The sequence below is a fragment of the Euprymna scolopes genome, chromosome 14 (assembly GCF_053919585.1).
Source record: "Euprymna scolopes isolate OS-2025 chromosome 14, ASM5391958v1, whole genome shotgun sequence".
Lineage (NCBI taxonomy): Eukaryota > Metazoa > Mollusca > Cephalopoda > Sepiida > Sepiolidae > Euprymna > Euprymna scolopes.
In genome coordinates, this window is record NC_136495.1 from 86167696 (window position 1) to 86187743 (window position 20048).

At 35.1% G+C, this 20048-nt stretch overlaps 1 protein-coding gene across 5 annotated transcripts in view; it reads right to left on the reverse strand.

The window, feature by feature from the left end:
* Positions 1–20048, reverse strand: part of LOC145293143 (vacuolar protein sorting-associated protein 18 homolog) — a 326884-nt gene that overhangs the window by 221896 nt on the left and 84940 nt on the right. For all 5 annotated transcript variants that reach the window (XM_080139563.1, XM_080139561.1, XM_080139559.1 and 2 more), the window contains exons 8-9: positions 18623–18741; positions 4191–4279 (exon numbers count right to left, since the gene is read on the reverse strand). In XM_080139563.1, coding sequence (XP_079995689.1) covers positions 4191–4279; positions 18623–18741 — 208 coding nt within the window. The remainder of the gene's footprint in view (positions 1–4190; positions 4280–18622; positions 18742–20048) is intronic.

Consider the following 20048-nt stretch of genomic DNA (forward strand, 5'->3'; position numbering starts at 1 on the left):
AGTCCCTGTTCGAGATATAGATCGGGATCTTTCTTTTCCTGTTTTTGTTTGTTTTTTTTTTTTGTCTGGGGGGATTTTTGATTCTTTTCTGGCTTGTGATGTGTTTGATGGTTGTTCGGTTGTTTTTGTAGAAATGGTTTGTGGTTTTGTTTCTTTTTGTGGTTCAGTAGTGTCTTTACTTAATATTATCCTTGGATTGGTTGCAGACATTGCACTATTCATTTTCCTCATTTCTTCTAATAGTTCTTTCATTTCCTTTATTAGTTTGCTTAGGACATCAATTTTCTTGTCAGTTGTATCCGTTACATGTATATGACCATTTTGATTGTTGATTGGAGTAGTTTTTTTAGTTGCATCTGCATATGTTTTAGTTTCAATGATTTTTCTGGCCTCTGGGTAGGATATGTTCTTTATATGTTTTAGTTTGGTCACTTCTTTTTCTCTTTTCCATATTTCGCAATATCTAGAGCCAGCGCCATGGTTTCCCAGGCAGTTGGCACACTTGAAATCTTTTCTGCAGTCAATGTGTGGGCCGCTTTCTCCACATCTTCCACACACTGGTAATCGTGTGCACCGATCTTGATGGTGTCCAAACTTCTGGCACTTGAAGCATTGGAGGGGGTTTGGAATATAAATTTCTACATTTATTTTCATATATCCAACTTTCACTTCTTTGGGTATGGTGAGGGAATCAAAAGTTAGTATATATGTATTGGTATCGATTTTCTCACTGTTTTTTTTTTATTTGAACTCTGCGAACATCTAACACATTCTGTTTCTGTAAGTTTGTCCTGATTTCCTCCAAGGGACAAAGTGCAAGTTCGTGGCTTTTCACTACTCCTTTGCAGGTATTTAGGGTTGGATGTCTGTAGCATTTGACTTTGATGTTTTCAAATAATTTTAGTTTCAATATTTCTTTAGTTTGTTCTTCGTTATGGGTTTCTATTAGTAGGCTGCCGTTAAATTGTTTTTTAATAGACTTTGGTTTTAGAGTTTTAAGATTTTTTTCAATTTTAAAAGGTGATAGTTTGCTCAAAGGAGTTTCCTCCATTGATTCTATTACTACGAATGTTGAGTTCCTTGGTTTTATCATCTCTTCGTCTGAGCTACTGATGTCAGAGACATCAGAGTGGGTTCTCTTTGGGTGGTTGGGTGGTTTTTGGGAGGAATAAGCCATATATTTCGTTTTCTTTTTTCGTCATCTTTGTTCCCCACCCACCTCGGAGTCCTATTTGGGAAGAGCCTGGGGGGAAACCCATTCGCCCAGCCTCTACAGGGATACAATGATGATATAACCGACTTTGGTGGTATCATAAGAATTATCTGTTCTCTCTTGATATTGCTATGGGATCTGTAGCAATCCTGAGGGGTTTACAGCCTCGTCATCGATATTCACACCTAATCGATTGACCCTCAGCCACCGCTTTCCATCATATATTAGGGAGTAGGGTTATTTGTGGGAGAGGGGGGATGTGTTGTATTAGTAGTGAGTTTTTGGAATGGGCAATATATGGTGGGGCTTGGCGTGACTGGCCGATTGGTCGGATCGGGCCTCTCCGACCGCCCGCTAATCGAAGTAAGGGCCAAAGTAATGTGTTGCGGTGCCTAAACTTCTATGTATCCTGGTTTAGGTTCGCTCAATCACCAGGATCACGTCCTAAGACTTTATGGGTAGCAACCCACGGCTAACTGGTTGCCCCATTGAGGGATTTTTACCCTCTGCAGGGGGGCAGTCGGTTTGTTCTCATGCCCTACCGACAGGGCAAAAAAAAATAAATAAATAAATAAATAAATAGATAATTTAATAGAATATATTTGTTTTCTTTTTCTTTCTTTTTTTGTTGTTTCTTTTCCTTTTTAAAATCTGTTTCTATTTAACCCATAGTTGGGACCCTAACAGGTACTACCATTCCGGGTCAGGGTGGACCTGGGAGCAATGGCAATTAAGAGATGGCTCCACACTCCCCAAGCCCGTAAGCCGGACCTCACCATCGGATGTAGTTTAAGGTCATATCCAGGACCGGGAGTAAGGTAGGAAAAAATAAAATAAAAAGGGGAGGGAGATAGGCTGTTGTTTTTGTTTTTGGTTTTGTAGAACATAATTAAGTTTTACAAAAAAGATCAGAAAACAAAAAAACGTCAATGTAGGTGCATTTCGTCTCAGGAAGCCACAGGGCAGCCTGATCTGGTAGCACCAGTTATATATATATATTAAATGAGTCACTATTAACCAAGGTTAAAAGCCAACTACACATAAATTAATAAAATTATTTTTTAATAATTTATTCTTTGAAAATTATTTCATTTTTTTTCTTTGAACTATAAAAACAGATGGTGTTTAATCACAATACCCTAGTGTAAATGTAATTCTTCCATTCACTCTTACTTTATTGTAAAATACATTTAATTTAAGTAAATGATAAAATTAGCTTTTTATTGCTTTCCTTTCAACAAAATTCTTTTGATTAAAAATTTAAAAAAAAAAAAAAAAATGAAAGAATTAGAAATCAATAATACTTAAAATTATGCATTAAAATTACTTAAATATACATGCAAATTACCTATCCAAATTCATTTTGTGAATCACTATTTTGCTGTATATATAAATTGACTTTATAATAAATATACTTAAAAAGAAAGTAGATTTGGTCAATTGTTTAAAAACAAGAAATTCCTTAATATTGAAATGTATACTCCTATAAATTAGGTTATTTTGTGTATTGATATTCATATTAAAAACCCTGTTTTCTATTTATTTAAGAAAATACAACTTTGTTACATATGGGCCATTGAATTGCATTTATCTGCAAAAGATATCACTATTTTGCATATTCTTTTAAACATTCATTTTCATTAATTCCCTATTAGTTTTTCGATTTTCTTATGGGATGATCATCTTTAGTTAACTATTACGCGTAATTATATTTATGCAGATATTCTTGCATAATATTTGCATAAAAAGCGTATAGTAAACACAAAACTCTTTCTATATATATTTATGTATGTGTATATATTTTTGTTTAAAAAAATTTGCCTACCAAACTCTTTTGTCGGTTTTTGTTAAAAAAGACATAAAATGAAACTTCACCCATATGGTATTCGAACCCATGCGAAACTTTATATTTGAGTTTTAGCTGGAGAAAATCGGTGCAAAAGTGTGCAAATTAGAAAAAACAAAATTTGCCAGGTGAAGATCGAACGATGGCATTATGAATATATATGCATGACGTAATAGCTATTGGTTCATGTTTTAATTTTTAGCTTTTCAGCACACATGTCTTCATAGATCAGGCATTAACGTCAAAGTAAAAAAGTAAATTGTAAACTAAATGTTTTGGTTTTGATTCTCGGTTGTGGTGCACACTTAATTTTTTTTTTTTAACTTTAAATCATTACTATATATTAGGTCCAATATAATAATAAATTTGAAATATGCATTAATCAAAATATCATATTTAAGCATATTTTACAACGGGGCATTGCTGGGCGACCTGCTAGCAAATAAATAAAATTAAAAATCTGTGTATAATTGTAATATAGTTTTGGTTATAGCAAATCTCCATTATAATATGTTGTTGAAGCAAAGTAAAAACATTGAATTTATATTGTCCAATTTAATCAGTATTTGTATTCTAATCAATACGAATCGCTCTCCCAACAGCACATTTCTGCCCTCTTCTTTTCCAATCGATCACATCTGGCCTCTCGCCACCAATGTCACACCGCACAATCTGAACGTCAGCAATACAAAATTCTTTTCAAGAGAAGATGTTCACGACTCTTTTCTTTCTGCTTCCCCAGGGAATTTTCCCAGCTTTTATATCCTCCTATCTAGAAAAAAAAAAAGGAAGAGACAGGAAAAAAAAATAGCTTCTCCCATCATGCCCTGCCTTCCCAAGATGCCCTTCGTGTATATAAATGAGCTAGACATCCTTTCCTTCTTTCCCAAAGAGCGATGCAGATATGGCCGGTACGTTTTTTTTTTTTCCTAACCATATACCCCACATACCCATTTAATTTTATTGTAGCATACAAAACAAAGTTTTCATCAAATAATATAAAAAGTTCATTGAATTTAATTTGATACAGTAGTTTTTCAATTTACGTAGTATTCAAATGTTAACATCTATATGTATATGCCTTTTTATTTTAAGTTGTAAAAGCAAATATATGAACTATTTTCATTTTACCTGGCTTGTCAAGATGTGTCTGGAACAATGGTTGAAACATGGGAGAATCTGATGTCGCCACAACTATTCCAATAAACTGGTATAATCGACTGCAAATAAAATATTAGTTTTAGTCATAACAAAAAACAAAAAGAAAAGTTGAATTTAAATTTTTTGTATCTAACTCAGTGATAATAAAAATAAAGAAAAAATACCTATAAAGCAGTAATACATAAATGTTTGTAGTGACTATTTAGAGATTTGGGGATTTGAGCAATTATGAATAGCAGAAAAGGCTAAACTCACTCAATTTTTAACAAATTTTCAAGGGGAAAACATTTTTAAAAAGGATAAGAATTGAATTGAGGCAAACAGTATAAAAACCTGTTAAGTGAAAAAATACAATGTTAAATCTTCACTGATTTGGAGGTAAATTTTCCTGTTAGCAATTACTTGCATGTTTTGGGAATAAGATATATCGTCTCAGGAAATAGTTTGGAGCCACTTTCGATAAAAAATCTTGATTATTTGTTCCTCAGTGCTAATTTTTTTCAAAGGAGTGACCATTTATCAACACCCGGATGCCACTCATAAGCGCTTGACACTACCGGTTTTATGCCCAGTGTATTCACGGACTGTCGAAACGTCCTAGACATGAAATTTGATCCCCGATCGGATTGCATTATTCTTGGCAACCCGAATCTGGAAAAGAAACTGAGGAGGGCTGTTGTGATCTTCCCAGCAGATATATTTCTGAGTGGGATTGCTTCTGGAAACCTGGTGGATGTACACATGATCGTCAGTATATATTGGTTCCCTTGTCTTGTTTTGGGGAGTGGGCCTACGCAATCAGTTATAATGCGACAAAAGGGTTCCTCAAAGGCGGGTATGGGATGTAAGGGGGCATTACGTATTGTCTGATTCAGCTTGTCTACTACCTGGCATGTATGGCACGTGCGGCAATGCTTGGTTATGTCGTTGCGTATCCCTGGCCAGTAAATGATTGATTGATTGGTTTTATGGCATATCAACCTATGTAGTCATTTAATGCCAGAGTCTTTAATATATATTAATAGTTATAGGTTTTATGTATGTATCTGGTGTTCAGTGTCTACGTTTATATAGTTAGATAAGGTTTTTTTTTTTTTTAATTTTGTTGAGTAAGCCTGTTATCTTCAGATATTTGAGAAGAGTAGTTGGGTCTACATGAGTGAATATGTCTTTTACAGATTTTTCATTATATAGATTCAGTCGGTTTGTTTTCAAGCCTTCGCATCTTGTTAATATGTGATTTACTGTGTATGGTTCCTGGCAGGGTGTGCAAAGTGGGGCTTCTTCTTTTTTGAGTAGGTAGGAGTGTGTTACAGAGGTATGACCTATTCGGAGTCTTGTTATTATAACTTCCTCCTTTCTGGTCATTCTTTTGTTTGGTTTCTGTTTTCCTATGCTTTCCTGGATTTGGTAGCTTGTTTCTAGTGCAGATGACATGTTTCTAATATATTTGTTAATGATTTGTTTTAGATCGGTATGAGGGATCTTATCATTGGTTAAATTTAGTGCTGATTTTGCTGCTTTGTCAGCTCTGTCGTTAACCTTTATGTTGATATGACTGGGTATCCAACAAAAAAAGATGTTTTTATCATTAGGAATATCATCAAATCTATTTAGGGTTTTCGTGATTATTGGGTTCGTTGGTTTCCTGTTTTCCAGTGTTTTCAGTACTGATTTGGCATCTGAGCAGATAATGAATTGTTTATCTTTAGAAGATTCTATAAGATCGAGTGCCATACCAATGACCGATACTTCAGCACTGTAGATCGATGCTTTGTCTGGTAATCTTTTGATTAGGATTGTTTTATTGTATATGGCTGCACATCTAACATTATCTCCAGCTTTTGAACCGTCTGTATAAATTGTTGAGTGTTTGGAATACTTATCTTTAATTATTTGGAATTTTTCTTGATAGATGATTGGATTGGTTTTTGTTTTAGAGTATTTAATTAGGTCTGATATTATTTTTGGTTGTTTTGTCAGCCAGGGGGGATATTTAGGTTTTACAGATTCGTGTATCTATCTATCTGGGCTTTATTTATGGATTCTTCCATACGTAGGCTAAATGGTTTTATAGAATTTTCTTTTCTATCAAAGAGGTTTTTGTATTAGGGGTGGAAGACACATTTGTAGGCAGGATTAGTTGGACATGAAGCCAATTTTGTATAATATTGTAGTCCTAGTTTTTCTCTTCTAAGTGATAATGAGGGTTCATCTGTTTCTACATATAAACTTTCCACTGGGGAGGTGGGGAAGGCTCCTAGAGCCAATCTTAGTCCTTGGTGATGTATTGTGTCTAATTCCTTTATGTAGGACTTTCTTGCAGATCCATAGATATAGCATCCATAATCCAACTTAGATCTAACAAGGGATCTGTATAATTTAATTATTGAGTCTTTGTCTGCACCCCAGTCTGTATGAGCTACTACTTTTAAGAGTTGAATGGCTTTGTTGCATTTTTGTTTGAGGTATTCAATATGGGGAATGAATGTTAGCTTTTTATTGAAGATGATGTCCAGATATTTATACTGATCAACTATAGGTATTTCATTATCCAGTTTCAGTATTGGGTCATGGTGCATTTTCTGGGTTTGGCAGAAATGAATGGCTTTTGTTTTTTCTTTTGAAAATTTACATCCATTTTTTGTTGTCCATTTATTTTGTTTAGACACCGTTGTAAATGGCGTTCTATTCTTGGAATATATTTTGATCTATAACAGATCAGGAAGTCATCCACATAGAGGGCACATTCTGTTCCTACATTTATATTTTTGACGATGTTATTTATTTTAATACTAAAAAGTGTGACAGACAGGATGCTTCCTTGTGGTATCCCCGTTTCTTGTTTTTTACTGATTGATAGAGTATCACCTAATCGTACATTGAATTGAGACATGAAATTTGATCCCCGATCGGATTGCATTATTCAAAATTTGTGATGAAAATGGGCATTCTGCCTTTTAATCCAAGCTCTTGTAGATTTTTTATAATGCCATGCCTCCATGCAAAGTCGTATGCATTTTCAATATTGAAAAAGACTGCCATAAGATATTCTTTCTTGATAAAGGCTTCTCTGGTGAAGGTTTCTAGCCGGATCAGGTGGTCCATGGGGCTTCTTTCATTCCAAAATCCTGACTGATAATCTGTAATCAGATTATTTGTCTCAAGGTACCATATTAATCTGCTGTTAATCATTCTTTCCATTATTTTGGAAATACAGTTAGTGAGTGCTTATAGGATTTGTAGAATCCTTTGATGATTTAGGTATAGGGATTACTATGGCCTGCCTCCATATTTCAGGAACGTTGCCACTTTTCCAAATATCATTGAATATTTGTAGTAGGTATTCTGTAGATGTATCAGGAAGTTGTTTTATAAATTGATAATGGATTTGATCAGGGCCAACAGCTGAGTCATGAGCTTTGCTTAGGGATACTTTCAATTCATTTTTAGAGAATGGCTGGTTGTATTTTTCTGTATTATTTGTCTGAAACTGGAGTTTTTCCTTTTCTGCTTTTTCCTTAATAATTTGGAATTTTTGGTTAGAGTTTTTGGAGGAGGAGTTTTTTGCCAAAGTTTCAGCAAGACAATTTACCATTTCTTTCTTGCTAGTAATTTTTTGGTTATTATAGATCAGCTGTTTAGTAGGGTTGCTGTTACTTTTCCCTTAAATTTTTCAGATCATGTCCCAGATCTTTTTGCTTTTTGTATTTGTATTTATTTTTGATACATAGTTTTTCCATGATGTTCGCTTTGATTCTTTAATGGTTTTACGAGCTTTAGCTCTACTGTTTTTATATTTATCGAGATTTTCTTTAGTTGGTTCTTTTTTGAATTTCCTTAGCATAGCTCGACGAGTTCTGATGGCTACTTTGCATTTTTTGTCAAACCAGGGTTTATGTTTTGGGGAGGTAGAGCTTTTTGGAATGCATTCCTCCGCAATATTATACAGTGTATTAGTAAAATGTGTGATATTATTTTGGTTTGGGTTATTATCCAATGTTAATTTAGTCCGGCATAAATTTTGGAATTTTTTCCAGTCAGCCTTCTGTAAGTTCCATTGGGGTATTTTGTTTTCTGGCATTGGATCATTGTTTTCAAGTGTAATGGGAAAGTGATCACTTCCATATGGCTCTTCTAGTACATTCCATTTGTAATCCAAGGCAAGTGTTGGATCACACAATGTTAAATCAATTGATGTGAATGTATCAGTTCCTGGGTGTAAATAAGTGTTTTATCATTAAAGAGGTATAGATTTTCGTTATTTATAATATTTTCTTTAATTTTTCCCCTTTTGCTTGTTTTTTTCACTTCCCCATATCTCATTATGGCTGTTTAAGTCTCCCATAATGATGTATGGCTTTGGAAGTTGCTGTATTAGTTTGCTCAAATCTGTTTCTGAGATGCTTTCATTGGGGGGTATGTATAGTGAGCAAATGTTGATGGTTTTGTGGAGTGTTACTTTTATTGCAGTAGCCTGTAGTTTAGTATTAAGTTGTATTTGACTTTGGGGTATGTCATTTCTAATAAGGATTGATGTACCTCCACAGGCTCTCAGTCCAGTATTGTGTATATAGTTATACTGATTGTAATTTTTATATTGTCATCCGATTTCATAAAGGTTTCTTGGAGACAGACTACTACTGGAAGAAAGTTATCAAGTAGAATAGTGAGCTTATTTAGACCATGACAATTCCACTGGATTATATTTGTTTCATTTCTATCCGGTATGATTCTGTGTCATGTTTTGTATTTTAGTTTGTTATTTGGGTGTTTTCAGTTCAGTTATCTTTGTTTGCCATAGGTCCTCGGCAGTACCATTGAATGATAGCTTGAGTTTTTTTATTGTGGTTTGTCATTTTATTTGTCTGGGGGTGTTTTGTCTTCTACCTCCATCTCCTTCAGTTTTCCTATTTTGTTTCCTCCTCTTGAGGTTGATTGGGATCTAGATCTTGGTTTGTTTTTTCTATAGTTTTGATAACTTTGATTTGTGTTTATTTTACCATTCTTGGTTACTTCTGAGTATCTTGCGTTCATAATTTTCCTGGCTTCCAAGAATGTTATATTTTTTGTGTACTTTATTGTTGTTATTTCTTTTTCTTTTAGCCATGTTTTGCATCCTTTGGAGTCAGATGAATGGTTTTCACTACAGTTTGAGCATTTGGGATCTTTTTTGCAGTCACTATGTTTTGAGTTTTCACCACATCTTACACAGATTGATGATTTGTGTGCATTTGGATTGGTGATGTCCAAATTGTTGACAATTGTAGCACCTTAGAGGGTTTGGGATGTATTTTTCAACGTTCACTTTTAGGTATCCAATTTTAATCTCACTTGGGGGATTTGTGGAGTCAAAGGAGAGTATATATGCATTTGTCAATATAGTTTTTGCATTTCGTTTTATTCTTATTCTTTTTACATCTGTAATACTTTGGGATGCTAGATTAGATAAAATTTCCTCAGTCGAGCAATTTGATAGTTCGCTGCATCTAATGACTCCTTTTAAGGAGTTTAGGTATGGGTGGGGATAAGTTTTAATTTTGATATTGTTAAAGGTTTGCCATTTGAGAATTTCTTTAGCTTGTGTTTTTTGTTTCAATTCGATAAGTATGTTGTTATTTTGCAGTCGTTTTATCATTTTGGGTTTTATTTTTGGAGAGAAAATTTTTTCCATTGTAAAAGGTGAAATTTTATTTTATTTTTTTCAAGTGTTTCCATTACTAAAAATATTGAGTTTTCTTTGAGCATTTCTGTTCGTCCTCTGAACTTAAAATGTCGGAAACATCTGAAAAGCTTCTTTTTTGCGGGGGTTTTGGGGGTAATAAAAGCCATAATCAAATAAGATTGATTTTTTCATCATCTTTGCTCCCCACCCACCTTGGAGCCCTATAGGGGAAGTGCCTGGGGGGGAAACCCATTCGCCCTGGCTCAACAAGGATACAAAGATGATATACTCGATTTATGTGATATCATTTATGAGCACCTGTTTTCCTTTGATGTTACTCTGGGATATGAAGTAATTTAAAGGGTTTGCAGCCATGTTATAGATATTTCACTTCATCGATTGACCCTCAGCCACCGCTTTCCACAATATTATTAAGAAATAGTTATTTGTAGGGAAGGGATAGGCATATTGTGTTAATTATATGTTTATGGGGTGAGCAATATATGGTGGGGCTTGACGTGACCAGCCGATTGATCAGATCGGGCCCCTCCAACTGCCCGTCTAGCCCAGTAAGGGCCAAAGTGGTATGTTGGGAAGTGGGCTACTAAAACCTGACCTGCAAGTCTCTCAACCACCAGGATCCTGTCCTAAAGGTATTACGGGTCACTACCTATGGCCAACAGGTAGCCCCACTGAGGGCCTTCTACTCTCTGCAGGGGGGTAGTCGACATATTCTGATGCCCTGCCAACAGGGTCAAGTGGAATTTTTTAATAGAATGTATTTTTTTTTTTTTCTATTTAACCCATAGTTGGGACCCTAACAGGTACTACCAATCCGGGTCAGAGTGGACCTGGGAGCAATTAAAGAGTGGCTCCATGCTCCCCAAAGCCCGCAAACTGGGGCCTCACCATCAGATATAGTTTAAGGTCATATCCAGGACCGGGAAGTAGGGAAGGAAAAAGAAAGGAGGGGGGAAGGGGAAGGGACTGTTGATTTTTTGTTTTTGTAGAACATAATTAAGTTTTACAAAAGAGAATAGAAAAAAAACAGAAATCGATGTAGGTGCATTTCGTCTCAGAAAGACAATAGACAGCCTGATCTGGTAGCACCAGCTGGCCAGTAAAAGTGTCAATCAATCAGCTCATATGTCTTACGGATACCCAGGTGTCCTCCTAGAGGGGTATCATGAGCTGTCTCTAATACTTCAGCCCTGTGCGTCCGTGGTAATACCAATTGATGTATCACAAACCAATCTTCTGATGCGGGTGCATGCGGAGGTCTCCATTTCTTCATCAATATGTCCTTTTTAATAAAGTATCCGGAAGGTACCTTCTCTAGTTCCTTCTCGGATAGTGACTCTCTAAACAATGGGAAAATTTCCTCATCTGCTCGTTGTTCTCTACTTATTGGGTTCTTGGGCTGGGGTTGGACGCTATTGACAGGTCCATTTTTGTTAGGTATGTTGCACTCTTCTGTTAATGGGATCTCTGGTTCTATCTCAGTGTTCAAGAACGATTCAGATAGGTCTATGATATCACTTTCAAGCTTTTCTTTCCTCCCCATATTTTCCTCTGCGGCCTTGTTCATAGCCTGTGCCCGGATAATTACACACGGCAAGAATATGTCTGGGTGTTCCTCTCCTATCCTTTCAGTACTTTCTACCAGGTTCGGCTCGGTCACCACTCTTGAGTGTGATACAACTCTCTTGCTGGCTAAGTCGTTGCGAGCAACATTGAGATGTCCTTCATTGGTAAATTAGCCACAACTCCCACTTCAACTGGTCCACTTATAATGGATGAATCAAGAGAGATTTGGAGTGGAATGTCGATAAAGTTTCCACCAATTCCCTGGATGATAACAAATTCACCAGTGGCTGTTGTTGACCCAATTGGCATCTCCTCTTCTAAAATTAATAATTGGGTTGCCCCGGTATCTCGCAGAATTTTTATCTGCCGTTGGTTTGTGTGGTCACCTACTGGGTGTATTAAGTCTTCCGACACAAATGGTCTATACTCCTCTCTGACTTTACTATCGTCAGGTTCTGCAGGTAGTTTGTGGGAGGTTACGAATCCTTGTGGCTTATTAGGGGGTCCCTTCATAGGGTCGGCATTCTTCCTGGTTGGGCAGTTCAGTGCGATGTGCCCTGCTTTCCTACAGTAGTGGCATATTATGGGTTTCCACCCGTCTGTCCTTTGGAAGGTGGACGATTGGGTTAGGCTACCTGGGGTTCCATTTTTTAGGCTAAGAGGTCGATATATATTATTTTCTGGACCCGATCTCAAGTTTGAGACTGCACCACCCATTTTCCAGGGGTTTGTGCGGGCTTTATTCTCGAATGAGTTCATAGGCCTATATGTTAACGCATATTCATTGGCAAGGATCGCCATTTCATATGCTGTGACGATCTGTCTCTCATCCAGAAAAACTTTTAGATCATCAGGGATGCACCACTTAAACTAGCAATACACATGAAAAAATTGAAATAGCTTAAAATATTTCAATATTGGTATGCATAGAAAGAGCTTGATGAGCTAAGAAATAATCTTTTTAAATTTTAAAAATCTGATTAAAATTAAGGAAGTTATGACTATTTTTGTGCCTCACACGTTTGGATATTTTTCCCTCTTTAAGACCATATGAGTTTCATCACATTTTTTACACTACTTTTTCAGTAAAACTGTCATCTTTGTTAAAACACAAGATTAAGCAATGAAATAATAAGTGTATTTTTGTACAAGGAATCAGAATATGCAACTGAAAATATCCAAAAGTTCATGGTTTCCAAATAATCTGCAGTAAATGTGCATAAATATGCTGCAATTCCTTAAAAATGCCATGTATCCATAAACAGAAAAGAAGTTGGAGAACTCAAAGTTGAATTGTAATGTGCTTTATGTACAAAAAACTTAAATCTAAACATAGGACCACTTAAAAATGAATATATTGCAATATTTCTTTGGTATTATTGTAGATTAACACCTTCTGTTTAACCCCAACCGACCCCTTTCTGACCACCCCTACAAAATGTGATTCTACCTATGTATGAAATGCCATGAAAAACTTTAATGAAAGATTAACAAATTATTTTAGAATTTAATGTAAAATAATTCCCCATTACAGGTCATTCTAGCGTTTTAGGGCAGTTAACTTTTTTTTATGGGAGATAAATCTTGTATGCTTTTTGTTTTATTTTTTTAAGACGATTATGTGTGGTTTTAAGGGGGTTTCTATGCAATGAGAATATGGGGAGGGTTGCCATTCGGACTTTGAATTAATTGTAGGGCTAAGGAAAATTATGTGACAGAAACAAAAACAATATTAGAGGGAGGGGGCGGTTAGTTTCACAAAAATTTAATGTAAAATAATTCACCATTTCCAACATTTTAGGACAGTTAACCAATTTATTTTTTATGTGCATTTTTCTTTAAGGAAGGATCTATTTTTTGTTTGTTTGTTTTAGACGCTTGTATGTGGCTTACAGAGGTATTTTGTTGGGGGGGTTGCCACTCGAACTTAGTGTTATTGTTAGGGTCAAAGAGTGTTTTAGGAGAAGACTTGCCACACATAACTTTAGTAGGTGGGTTGCTAACAGTATTTTGTTTTACTATTTATTTTTAAGTCATTATCAAGACTTCAAATATTTAACTGACATTTGTCTTGTTCTCAGGAAATGCTCAACAGTCAACACTATTTGTGCGTTTGTATTACTTGCCATAGAGGTATGAAAAAGTTGTCCAAAAAATAAAAAAAATAAAATTATAACAAATAAATGTTATGCAAAGCATGTTTTTATTTAATGTAACATGTTTATGCAGCTTGAAAAACATACAGTGCTTACCGATGTATTGGAAAGTTAAAAATGGCGGCCGACTATCTCTTTCACACGGTAAGTTTGGGAAAATGAGTTAAAAATAAAAAACTAGACAAAATACTGTTAAAAACCCACCGAATATATATTCGCCTATGTCACGGTAACATATATTGAGCGAGTTTCTAACAGTATTTTGTCTCGTTTTTTATTTATAACTCATTTTCCCAAACTTACCACCTCAAAGAGAGAGTTGGCCGCCATTTTAAATTTTCGAATACATCGGTAAACACTATGTTTTTTGAGCTGAATAAACATGTTACATTAAATATAAACACTAAAAACATATCCAGTTAGGTAGAAAAGTAACTTGTCTTGCCTTTGATAACATTTATTTGTTATATATTTGTTTTTTGACAACTTTTTCAAATCTATGTTTATAATAATACAAACGAGATTTTCATACATCTTTTGATTTTGAAAAAAACATTTGTGGCTGTTCGCAGTAAAACATTGTTTTAATTCGCTGTTCAAAACTAATGCAATGAATAAAAGTACATGCAAGCTTTATATCTACAAAATTTATTTTGTTTTTTTAACCATGTTTTTAAATTCGACCAGAAATGTGAGAAATTATAATGGATTCATAATGCCGAATTGGTTGGGATTGTTATTATACATTCTGAAAACCGAATAGTTCTAAACTAATGTTATTCTGATAACAAAATAGCTCTAATTAAACATTAGAAGATTTATATTCATATTTTCATGTTTTTCTTAATTCGGTCGTGAATAAAAGTTAAAGAATGCATGTTGTTTATACTGTGCTATGACTAATACTACAACTACTGCAGTGCTGCTGCTATTAATACTAACTTAATTTGACCAAACTCGAAAAATAAACATTGTTTTTCGGGTAGGTCCTTTTAAATTATTATCAATTACCGCGGTCCTACTCAACATACTTTTAATTGATAAAGATAGTAAAAAGAATGATTTATTTACTAGTGGGTGTCCGATGAAATTTTTTTTCAAAATGTTCAATACTCGTCATATTTTTAACACAACAAAAAAAAGAAATGGTCAAAAATATTTCGGACACTTGACAGTATTAAGATTAACACCTCTTCTGATTGTTTCCTAAATTTCATAACGAAATTCTTCATACAATCATGGTATGGGCTTTTAGAAAACAGGGAGGGTCATTATAAAACCTTACCGAAAATGCCATTTTATGACGTTCACATTTTTATCACTTTATTTGCTTAAAACTCTTAAAATATATAACGTACATTCATATTTATTAATTCATTTGAAAGTATATTCATTAGTAATTTGAAGACTTGAAGTGCTTTGGTTTAAAAATATGGCTATTTTAGTAGAACTACCTTGAAATCTAATTATCCAAAGCGTTTTTTTCGTCCGTGTGTATTACGACTTAAACTCCTCCATCAAAATCATCTGCCGGAGTTTGCCGTAATCTGAGTCCGCACCCTTAGCTGAGCTCCACCTATTGAAATGCATCTCCTTTTGGCAGAAGAATTCGACATATGTCTGGTTTTCTTCCTTCTGATAGGCACTAAACTTTTGTCGGTACGCCCCAGGTACTAACTCATAACACTTGAGGATAGCTAGTTTTACCCGATCGTAATCAGCACAGTCTGTTATAGAAAGGGAGGCATATACCTCCTGTGCTCTTCCTTTAAGCGCTGTTTGTAGGAGCATAGGCCATGCTTCCTTGGGCCACTTCGCACTCATGGCTATCTTTTCGAAGTGCTGAAAATACCTGTCTACATTATCCTCATGGAATATTGGTACGAGTCGGACATGTTTGGGAATGTCAAACTCTTCTTTCCTTTCCTGGTGGGGTTCAGACAGACCTTCTGACAGAGTTCGTAACACTGCTTCGTCGACTATGAAGTTGTCCATGAGGTGCTCCGTCACTTAACTAGTTGAGCTCTCCGCATGTCCAGCTCATAATGTCTTGCTATAGACAGTATATTATCTTTCCTAAGTTTACAAAGCTCCTTGAACGAAGGAGACTCTATAAACGCTTGTACTCCCGACATTTTTAAAATCTAAAGTCTTCGTTATTTCACGTTCTCAGCTGTCCTGAGTGTCTTTCAGAGAGAGATATATTCCCGGACTTGGAGCCCCCAATTTTGTTACACATCGGAATATGCTGGCAATGGCGAGGGACCAATGGGCGCAACAATAGAAAAAAAAATAAGACAAAAAAATGACGAAAAGAGGTGAATGGGAAGGGATGGACTATCTTGTCTCAGGACACCGATAAAATATATATAGGACAACAAGACTCATGAAATAACAAGACGAACACAAAATGAAATTTTATAAATTTTATTTAAGGATTAACATTAGCTAATTAATGGAGTCGAGTAGAAAACATCGTCCGTATTTTATAAAGCAAAGAAAATGTTCAATACATCAAGTTCAGCGTGGACGGATGAGGGTAAAATAGAGAGAAAATAGAAAAACGGTAGCTTACTGTTCGCCGACTTTATTCTGTACGCGCGTTTGGTATACTGTCATGTTTTATTTGTTTCTCATTTGGGCCGCAATTCTTCTTCCGTATTGCTGTCGCATAAGTATCATCCACAGAAAATTCTCGTAGTTTCCTTTGTTGGTGGGAGCCACGCAGCATGCATCTAGCTCCGTCGCTGGTCGGACCCCAAAGAGGAAGAAGGCTCCAAAAGATCCGTTTCCTTTTCCTCCACTGCGCATGGCAGAGGAGATGGGAGAGGTCTTATCCCGGGTGTGTTTACTGCGGTGTCAGCAAAGGGGAATTGTCGCCGTAGTTCATTAATAGTTGGGGCTGACCGTCCCTTTCTGTTCATATCTACCCATTCTCTCTCTCTCTCTCTGTATTTCCCGTTATTCCCTCATTTTCAAACTTCCTCGCTGACAAGTTACAAAACAAAACAAGCACAAAATAACAAATACGGATGATGCGTGCTCGACTTTCAAATATTCTATAAAAACTTTAAACCTTTCCTATAATTATATAACACCTAATTATATAATTATATAACATTAATCAATGGAAAAATGTCATAATTGTTAGTAGTGGAAATTTGGTAAATTGGATTGCTTAAGGGGACGGCTCATTAAGAACTTGTTTACGTTAGACTTGAAGACAACCATATTGTAGTTAGTTGGAAAGCAGAAAAACAGGACAGAATTCCACAGGCATACAGTTCTTAAAAAGAAGCTTTGTTCATGGAATCTACATTTAGTATTAGGCACAGATAAAGAGGGGAAAATTATTGATAGTGGTTTCAGTTAGACGAGTGTTTTTCGTTAAAGTCGGACATGGGGGGGGGAATCATAGATTGGAGCTCAGACGAGCACTTACTATCAAGATAAGATAAAACAGACAGGCTCACAACGTCTCTTCTGTAGGAAAGAGGTTGCAAGTAAGAGAAAAGGGAATCTCCCACTAGGTTACGAAATCTATTTTGAACTCTGTCAAGGCAGGATAAGCTGTTTTGAACTCTGCTCTTGGCTTCACTCATTTGTAATGATTGGAGTATGGTTCAATTCTTTTTCTACCCACCACATCAAAATATACCTAAAAAAAAAAAAAAGGCATTAACATAAGACTTGTAAAGTCTCGTTATATAGAGGGTGAGGTCATAATATAAAATTGTCAACCTGACCATAAAAATAACTAATCTAACTATGTATGACACACATAAATAATGCTAGTGGTATGCTTAGTTTTTTTTTGTTTTTTTTTATTATTATTATATTAAATTGATCCCTCCCCACAAAAGCATTGGGAGATGAAAATGGAGATGAAGCCAATGATGGATGAGCAATATCTGCAGCTTATTCAACAACTGATTAAACTCCAAAAGGAAAACATCACAATAAGAAAACGACTTTCTGGCTAGTCAAAGATGTCTCATGCCAGAAAACCGAAACAATCTTATTTTGTTCTCCATATTCCATGGGCGGTGTTTATGACAAAGAGAGAAGAATTACTATTTTTTAAGTCAGAATCTATTCCATCTAACACTTATTGTTGGCAAGTTATTGCCCTTGAAATACTATTTCTTTTTTTAGCTCCTTACATAAAGTGCTTTCATGGCTTGTTTGGAATGATTTCCATAAAAAAATAGCACAGACACCACCTGGAGATTTCCAAACTGACACACCTAGGAATTTTCCGGAATAATCTGGGGATGGCAGGATTCCGGAAGGGTTGTTTGATCTAGTAGAGGGCAAGACAGTCAATTCTACTACAGAAGGACAGCTGTTATGGCAAATACAGTTTATTGCTATCAGGGCTGGGAGAAGATATAAAGAAATGCACAAAACTATATAGAAAGTAACTTTTCTCATTTCTATCTGTTAATCTGTTCACAGAATACCTTGGACATTTATTGTCTTAGGTTTTGATACCAAAAAAAGAAAAATTACATAATTACTATAATTTTTCTGCCTGATTGATCCAACAACCACCACATCTGAATCAGATGTTGGAGATTTAACAGGTTTTCTAGCCAGACATTAGTATCATAGTAATGTAGTGTCTGAGCCAAAGCTTAGCATGACGGATTAATTTGTAATTGGTCCGTCATGCTAAACTCTGGCTACGGCAGATGTCTCTACTAGTTTGTTTGATTCTAAGCAAGAGCCGAAATTGAGTATTGCAACATGCATGACCATTTAAGTATAAGGATCATTTCCAGTTCAGTCAAAGATTTCATTCTTTACGATCATGACTCACTACCAATTGGTCTCCATTTGAGTGGGGAAAATCTTACCACTCTTTAAGTGATGTAGTCAGTGTATACCCTTATATATATATATATATATATATATATATATATATATATATATATACACACACTATTTTTTAAAATTCTTTTAATTTTATTGAGAAAATTTTAAAATCTTACCTTGGAGTGGTAACTAAAATATAATATTTATATTCAGTTGCTGTGGCATTTTGAGTAGGCATTCGATCAAAATTTAATCCAGTAATTGGTTGGCTTTTTTTACCTCCAGCAACAAATAACTGTAAATAATTTGGAAAAATCAATTTTTATTAATGCGTCAAATTCAAAAACAAAATCATCATAAATGTGCGACTCATTAATCAAGTTGAGAATTCTTCTCAGATTCTCATGACTTATTCTTTACAACCATCTCTAACATTACTATTGGCAAGTTCTTCAGATGACATCCAGAATTTTCTATAAATTAATGTAGGTGATGAGGTCTTTCATCTAATATTACCACATAATGGATTCCATAGGAGGGTATCAATCAAGATTTAACTTACTTTCGCAGCAACATCCACTCAGCAGAAAAAGAACACAAAATTCAAAGGTTAGGGGTATCACACCATCTGAAAAATTGTCTTTTGACAATTTTAAGGATTTTTTTCAAACCATGATAGAATTTGTCTACCTCTATATTTAGACAGCTTGGAAAGTGACGAAACAGCATCATTTTATAGAACATATAAAAGGATGTTACACAAGTTGTTGGACATCAGCTGGAGGAAACACCCAACAAAGCAACGCTTATATAGACAATTTTCTTTTCCTAACTCAGACTCAATATGAGATACAGCTTTGGCTTTCTAGTATTCCATAAAGAAGCAAGTCAGAACTTGTAAACATCAAAATATAATAGGAGTAATTTTCAAATGATAGTACCGTCCTATTTTGTAAGAATCCAAGGGCAATTGAAATAAAAATTGTAAAGATGCAGATATTATTTAATATATATTATTTAAATATTAAATATAAAGTGAAATTATAAATTATTAATTAGAATCATTTACTAGGGAGAGTAACTTGGTTTGTTTGGATCATGGCAACATCTCTTGAAAGTCTGTTACATCCTGGGCATGACAACCAGCTCCCCAGAGGAATAAATGATAGTACATAAATAATAAACACACCAACAATGGCTCAAGGGTTTGATATTGGCTACATCTGCTGGGGAGTCTTTTCTTTGAATTCTCTGCCAGCGTCATTACTGACAGGATCGTTGTGCTGGAAACGAATGTTTGCATAAAGCGATAAAAACATTGTTATATAAAAATTCTTTTATTTTAACAATTAAGGGGCATTTTAACTTGAAGCACGTTCTTTACAAGATTAAGATTCCAATTTTTTGGGACCGTCTGCAACAGTATCCCGATACCAACTTTTTGTGACTGGCTGCAATGGTGTTTCAGCTTCAAGTTTTGTATGTCGTCGACTGTGATCAGATACCAACTGAATTAAAATTCTTTTCTTATTGAAACTGAGAGAAAGATAGCTAGATACATATTAAAAACAAAGAAACTGAAATGTGATTATGTTTTTCAAA